The 8,373-nt window shown below is 30.3% G+C and overlaps 1 protein-coding gene across 2 annotated transcripts in view; it reads right to left on the bottom strand.

Moving 5' to 3' along the window:
• Positions 1-2,329: 2,329 nt before the first annotated feature.
• The window catches only part of LOC106464557 (ADP-ribosylation factor 1-like), a 21,160-nt gene continuing 15,116 nt past the window's right edge, over positions 2,330-8,373 (bottom strand). For both annotated transcript variants that reach the window (XM_013924703.2, XM_013924704.2), the window contains exon 5: positions 2,330-6,634. In XM_013924703.2, coding sequence (XP_013780157.1) covers positions 6,473-6,634 — 162 coding nt within the window. In that variant the 3' untranslated portion in view covers positions 2,330-6,472. The remainder of the gene's footprint in view (positions 6,635-8,373) is intronic.

Below are 8,373 nucleotides of genomic sequence, written 5' to 3'. Positions count from 1 at the left end.
TGGAGACGGCTTGAGTGGGTAATGAAGAAAAACTTTAATAGAACTTTAACATAACAGCAAATGTACAACGTTTCGCGTCATCAGGTGATGACAAAACCTTGTCGAAACGTTGTACATTTGCTGTTATGTTAAAGTTGTATTAAAGTTTTTCTTCATTACCCATTCAAGCCGTCTCCTGCCATTATTAGTCTCAAAGTTGGTTCCTCGTCATCGAATATGAAGAGGTTAAGGTCTATACTAGTTATTTACGTCGAAACATGTACTTGTAGAGAGATATTTTAAAGTGGAAGCCGTACGGCTTCAATAAAGTTTTTATTGTGTAACTATAAAACGTTGTTTTTAATTATTTATTATAATTTAAAAATTTTAAACACAAGTGCCGGTAGTGCATATCTATACTAGTTGCTGCACATGAGTTTTCATGCCACCTGCTAGGAAAGACCACCAAATATCTGAAGTTCTACACAAGTTGGTATAAGAATGGATGTACCAGTGTATGGAAATTGGGTTTGGTATATGCCATTCATGAAGGCAGTAGAATATGGTTGGTTAAGTCCCTATTTTGTACTCTGACAGATTGGGCCATTGGAAGGGTTTACTTTTGCTTCATGAATTTGTTGCACTGGAACTATTATTTCTCTCTAAATGGGTTTCCTTTTTTGTATTTATGTCAATGTTAGCTTTTATGTAATTATTGTACAATTATGTCCTCATTAAAGGCTTTTTGTTTTACGATGTATTATTCAATAGCTTTGTTAATGGGATTTTCTTCATGCACTGTATTTCTTTATAAAAGAGTTGTGTATTCTGTGTTACATGTATGTGCGTTTAAAGGAACAAGAAAAGGTTACATTACTTCATTGTCATACACATTTGCAAACTTAATTGGTGTTACAATTAAGATTAATGTTGGCTTCAGTACAAGCTTAAAATAGGGGAGGGAGAAGAAGTATGACATGCAGGCATGCAACGCGTTTTTACCTTCTTATTTCATGTAGAATATTTGAAAATGTTCAATTTATTCTAATTAGCTGTGGTTTTCACGTAACACATGGTCAATAAAGTTGTTAGGTTGATATCCTTCTAGCTGCTATTGTTTTCAGTAATTGTTTGGAGAAAATATTTGGTCTACCCATGGGGGGTATAGCTGTGAAGAGCAGCGTCCATTAATGATAGGTCAAGTGTTATCTCAAATTTGAACCCTCCATTATATACTGGACCTACCCAATTTACTTTTTTGGGGGGAATACCACTGTCACAAATCTTTTATTCAGCTGCTGATCAGAAGTGCGTTAAATCGGTCATGCTCTCATGATTTCTGAAGGTGCAGATCACTTACCAAAATAACCTTTTTATGTCCATTCTTTTAAACACAATTATGCAAAACAAAAAATTAAATAAATAAAACCTTTTCTTAATATAACAGTACCACAATATAGGTTAAGCATATCTGTACTTTTTGTACACCTTTCCAATTAAATTATATTACATAGCAATTCAGCAGTAATTATTCATATGAAAATGTTTAACCACTGAAAATTGGTTGAAAAAATGCACATTATGACATTGTCATGGTTAGCAGACTATACAGTCACCAAATCTGATTATTAATTAGTAAATAATTTCTTTATTAATTATTAGATAATAATTACTAACTTTTTATCATACATTTTTGCTACAAGCTTCATGCAAGTCCCGAGAATGGCCAGAATTTGATCCTAGGTATTCTTGATAGAGACTAGTGCTATCCACTTGTCTTGATCTTCGGTTAGGAAGCTCCAACAGAAATATTTCAACAACCTAAACTCGTATAGTTATTTGAATAATCCTTTATACGACCATGCCAATGTTCAAGTAAATTTATGGTTGCTGTCCCTAGAACCCCAATATCGGGACTAAAATTAGTTTAAAATGGTTTCTCACATAATAATACCAATTTTTAAGTGCATTGGGTTAGTAAAATCACAAAGCTCCAAAGACTCATTGATCCTCTATTTTCAGGACCCTACCATCATAACTTTTTCAAGTTTTAATGTTACTTGTGTGGGGTCAAAAGCTTACAAGCAGTTTCAAGTAATTTGTTAAGAGGTGTAGATATTATTAAAAGATTAAGTTAACACACACACACACACAGGGTGTCCCAGAAGTCTGGACATATAGGGAAATACACGTGTTCTTAATTTATTTATTATTCAAATTGCATGCCATTAACAGAAATACACATATCAATGCTTGGTATACTGTGCCATCAGGGTATTTTCTTTTCTGAAATACGTACAACTGATTTAAGAAATGTGTTTAACTTTAAGAATATAATGTCTGTTTTTCCTATGGGTCCAGACTTCTGGGACACTTTTTATAGTACAACTGAAAACTTCTACACAGGTAAAGGAGTAAAGCACGGAACTTGTTTACAAAATTTTCTGTTGTCGAAGAACACAAAGTAACTTCTGCATTTCAGCAGAAAAATGCAAATTAAAGGGATTGCCTGATGGAAAATGCAAGTAACTTAATTATGATTAGTTGAGATTTACAATTCAAATGGAATCGCAATGTAATGAGGTAACATCTGCATAAAATGCTACTGTATTGATACTAAATGCATTGGGAGAGAAAAACATTAATTATTATGAGAAGAATGATTGAAACTATGAAGATCCAAGTGTAGCACCACATCGTAATGGAAAAATACATAATCACAGCTAAACGAAGTTGTCATCATCAGATAAGACATTTTAATATTTAGAAATAATAAAAAAATACTAATAGTACAGTAAAAAACCCTTAGCTAGTTCTTTGAAGTGACCATTTTTGGATAGTCTTCCACCAGAATGAATTTAACAGAAGATTTCGGTATAGTACTTGAATGTAAAATCAATACAGATATTAATTAGTTCACTACCATTCATGATGTCTAAAAGCACAGAGAAACTAAAAAACTTTGATTTCTAACATTGTGAAAATCTTGGCTTTGAAAGTCTAGTGTTGGATCATATGTGACATCAATACAGATTTTATTTGTTTTGGATATTCATGCAAAGCTATTCAATGGCTATCTATGCTAGCCAATGTCACCCACTCACTGTCAACTATTGGACTACTCTAATTGGGAATCTGACCATCCTTCTTACAATGCACAATTTTGTGACAATAAATTACAGACTCAGATTCACAATATGGTATGCTAAACACTAGCTTACCCTCCCCACCTAAGTTCATCATTGTGGTATAAAGGGGGGGGGGGGGAGGAGACACCAATTTCATTGACAGATTGAATCAAAAGGAGAATAAATTAGTACAATAGCAGATTGTAGTCAGTTAAGAAGTTAGCAACAGTCAGCAAAGTATATCATCTAAGAATGGTAAATTGAGAAAAAATCAGGGCTACATACTAAAGTAGTAAATGAGAAAGAATTTCATATTAGTAAGAGTTATCAACAGGACAAAGAAAATAAATGGATAAAACTTTATGCTAAGAAACAAAATATCTGATCTACAGAATAAATCCTACCTTAGTGATACAATAACAACAAAGCATATTACTGCTGTTAATTACTTACATTATTACTTTCAAAACTTCAACTAAAACATACTGGATATAGTAAACGTGTAATCTAAATATTAGGTACACATACAGTATTTAAGTTGTTCAGTAATGCAAGCACTTATGTTACCTATTCAATGTGTGATTGTTCTTGTATTGTCAGCATAAAGCTACATAATGGACTATATGCATCCTGTCTAACGTGGGTAACTGAACCTTTGATTTTAGTGTTTTAGTAAGTTCATAAATTTGTCACTGATCTATTGTGTGAACTAAACATTTATGAGTTGATTTTTTAAATGTTTTTAAAACATCTTGTGAAATAGTTTGCATCAGAATAATTAAAGATATTTCAAAAAAGACATTACATTTGCAGATTTGCACATTGTTGTAGAAATGATAGCTAGTATATATTGTAGTTTGTAAAATTTGGTATCAATAAAATGTTAGGTTTTGCAAGAATTACTACATTTATTTATACATAAAAGCGACTGTAAAAGGATACAATGAATTTTACTTAAAAATACTTGTTTTAGTATCTACAGAAATAACTTGAAACTTTTGTAACACAAAACTATAATATAATTTAAAATGCACAAACTAAATTAAATATGAGGATATTACATGGCAATAAATGGATACAAAAGTCAAAAGTAACTAGTTTCATATAAATATCTTGACAGTATGTGATATGGTATATAAATAGTAGATGACTCGTTATTAAGTACAAAGCTACACAATAGGCTACCTGTGCTGTGCCTACTGCAGGTACTTAAATATCTACTTTAGCATTATAAGCCGTAAGACTTGCTGCTGAGCTTCTGAAGGACATTTCTAAATGGAATACATCTAAAATATTTGCATGATTTTGTATTTAAAAGTTAGGTAAGACAACTTTACATGTATCAAAGATGTATATTTTCAGCAAGTTACAATTATCCTTTGTTAAAACACCTTAACATAACATGTTGTTTTAAGAAAGTACAACGATTTTGCATGCAATACTGTTACAAATTTGTTATACAATTAGTATTTAAGATATTCTAATTATGCACTATGTATGTTTATGTTTGTAGATGAACCTGCACAAAGCTACAATATCCCCAAAATAATAATTTTTAAGCCTCCAAAAATTAATGTTGATTGTATATAAGAATGTTTCTTTTACTAATTTAGCAAATATTTGTTTGTACATTTAACCATCTCACCCATGTCAAGAACTTGGAACTAACGTTACTTGCATATGAATGTAATGATGGCACATGTAATCAGCCTGATCTGGCTTTAGGTTTACCAAAGGTTACATAGCTACACAACGGACTATTTTAGCAGTGTCTACCATTAGTATAGAAACCTGATTTTATTTATTGTAAGCCCTCAGACTTACAATGAGACAACAAGGGGTGTAGGTACAGAAGTAAGCAGGTTTAAAGTTTTCTTTTTGTTGCTCAATTTCTTTATATAGAAATAAGTGTTTAATACCAATTTATTATTATATATATCAGTTTTAAAGATAACCACTTCATATAAAGATTACTTATTTTCATCCGTAACATGCATATTTTTAGGGAAGAAATTAAATACTTTATTTGTATGACACATTGATGATCATGTGTACTTCCAAGTCCAAGTTCATAGGACCTAGCTATAGCTAATTTACATCATTATAAAAGATACATGGTTACAAGTTATTTCATGTCGTTGTGCTTAAATTTCATATGATGACATATACAAGACAGTCAACTTCACAGTGTCTTTGTTTTTTAATAACTTTGGTTTAAATATTTCAATAATTAAGACAATTGTTATACAATGTATACAACTATTTTCATTGTTCAATGACTTTCACATACCTGTTCTACTACATTATGCCTTTGGTACTCAACAGATGAAATAAAAAAGATTTAACTTAGAAATAATTTGTCTTAAAAGTTTTAAAGCAAATTTTTTGGGGTTTACACAGAAGGAACAAAAATAAAACAATGTAATTATTATACTCATCAACAATTTTAGTTTTCCTTTTTCAAAATATTTTAATGAAATATTACAAATAATTAAATATAAAAAAACTCATGTTCCCAAAGATTCCATCTGTACACGAACTACAAAAATCAATAGATAGTATGAACTTCTGGATTTTTTTTTATGAATTATACAATTTTAAATACTATAACAATTACCCAGATCTTATGAAATATTAATTCCAATTTTTTCTTTAAAATTCTTTGAGAATTTACATTTAGAAACTAGTCATAGACATTTATATTGGCAAGTGTTTAATCATTTCCAACATACAGACAAAAACAGTTAATAATGCGAACTAGCCTAGACTGCACTATCACTGAGTGAGTGCCAGCTCCCTCACTACACTTCCTTCAATCACACCAAATACAACAGTGAAAACTTGCAATATGTGCTTTGACACCAAAAGCCATAAAAAACAAAAAACAGCAGTTGATTTATATGCATTTGTAGTACCAGATAGAGAGAGAGAGAGTCAAATTTCTTCTCAGCTATATACAACATGAATTTAAATTTTCAAACAAATAACGTAATTTTGCGGTTAATCAATACTTTAAGACCAAATAGTTTTACTAACTGTTGTATAACTTGTCTCCTCATGCAAATATCTAGTGCTTTTCCTTGGAATGTATCGGGCCAGTTAATTATAACAAAGTATTAAAACAATTACAAATCTGGAATAATGAAGAATTGTATGTAACATTAACAATGTCAGGACTGCAAGAAATGTCATACCTTCCTGGCTCGATACATTGTAGGCAAGTGAGGTTCAAATATAAACTGAAAGGTGTTTTGTGTGTCTAGGCAATTCTGATATTTTTATACAATATTTTCAAGGGGTCTGACTTGATGTTCAGTTTTACCCCTGCTGGTGTTGAAGAGAAAATATTATGGTTTAAAGAATTTTTATTTTGGGTTTTTAAGTTGATTAGATAGCCAGTCAAGTCCCTCATACAACCCATCTCCACTGGTAGCACAGGTGGCTTGGATGTACCAGTTACGGTTTCTCAGCGAATGAAGGCCTAGTTTGTCTGTGATTTCTGCTGCATTCATGGCATTTGGAAGATCCTACAAACACATTTCCTCTTAATTAACATTTTTTAATGAAACAAAATAAAATAATTTTTCTTTCAAAGCTGAAAGAAAAACTAATTATTGTTGTATAAAACTTCAAGATATGCACATAAGTTTATAATTATTTGAAATTATTTTACATTTCAAAGTGAACTACTATATGTAACTCATAGTAATTGTACAGAAATAAAACACCAAGTGGATCAACATATACTTATTAACAAGAAATACAAACAACTACTTTTGTATTAACTTTAGGCCCAACAACAGAATTTATATTATCAACTACTATTATCTATACTAACAAAAAAAATTAAATGTTGTCATTATCGCATGAGCAAGATATATTTCTAAAATACTAATTTTTTGGTTTGCTTTTCTTTTTGAAGAAATATATACAAGTTTCATTATTGTGTTAGCATATTCAATAAAAATCTAAAAAATAATTATGTCAAAGTTTTGTATAAGGGTATACATAAGTCTACTTAAGATTTCCCACATAATTTTATCTGTTTGTGTGTTTAAAATCAAAACAAATTCATTGTTTTTTGAGTTACTTAAAAAAAAAACAATGGCAACATACAATTCATTGTCGAAGCATATACAAACTGCAGTTTAAGTCCTAACATATTAAATAATCTCTTAATTGTACTTACAGCCTCTCTGGATCAATTCCTAAAATTTGGACCTTAATTTAATCACATCTGAAACTGATTAGTTGAAAAACGTGAAGTTATTAAAAACCACTAAACCATAAACACAAACCCTAAATGACAAGCCTGCATCCTTCTGATCTAGCTTTTATTAACCCTTTCGAGACAGGTCACAGGAGAAAAGCCATGTCATCTTGTTTGTTGACTCGCATTCAAAATTTTATTGAACTACTATTTCATGAATTGATGTCAATAACTTAGGTATCTAACTGTAGATTATAATTCAAATTTTAGTATTATATATATTACTCAATTTCTAAATTTAAAAGCAAATATTAAATACATATAAACATCGAATTTTTGTGTCATGTGGTAAGTTGAATGCAGCACTGGTTGAAATTAGATGTTTGTGAAATCAAAATACTAAGTCTATAGTTTCATACAAATTAGAAACTCAAATTACCGATATTGACAAGCTAGAATATAAAATAAGAGTCTCTTATCTTTTCAATTTGCTAAAATATTGCTCATTTAATAAACCAAACACAGTGGCACCCCTCTCTTTTCATTTTTGGAAACACTCCATTATATACACTTACTTCTGTATATGACGTGAATAACCAATCAGAAGCTCAGAATGTCCCCCTAGTGGCTTTCTCAGCTATTTCAACAGGCTTGGTGCCATTTCTTTCTTTTGAACCAATATTTCAAAGAGGTAGGGTGTGTATTTAGTCTGCTTGAAATTTCATATTTTTTTAGATTAAAATACATCTTAGTTACTAAACTTGATAAATTATAGTGGAATGTATGGTATTAATGTAGTAATTTATGATTTTTTAGTTATTCAAATGTATATATAAAACCTAAAAAAATATTTTGTTTTATATCCTCCACGTGCATATTTGTTAACCATTTTGTTCTTGTTATAGTTTTCATGCTGTAACTTTTAAATTAGTAAGCGAATGTTAACAAAACTGGGCAGATTACCAATAAACATTACAATGCTTTCATATGCAAAATATTTTTTAATATTAAGTCTTAAGGTTTGCAAAGCAATTTTTCTCTCATGCCTTTTTTTTT

The sequence above is a fragment of the Limulus polyphemus genome, unplaced genomic scaffold (genome assembly GCF_000517525.1).
Source record: "Limulus polyphemus unplaced genomic scaffold, Limulus_polyphemus-2.1.2 Scaffold1687, whole genome shotgun sequence".
NCBI lineage: Eukaryota > Metazoa > Arthropoda > Merostomata > Xiphosura > Limulidae > Limulus > Limulus polyphemus.
The sequence above is the reverse complement of the archived record's forward strand: the minus strand, read 5'-3'. Positions and strand labels throughout refer to the sequence as shown.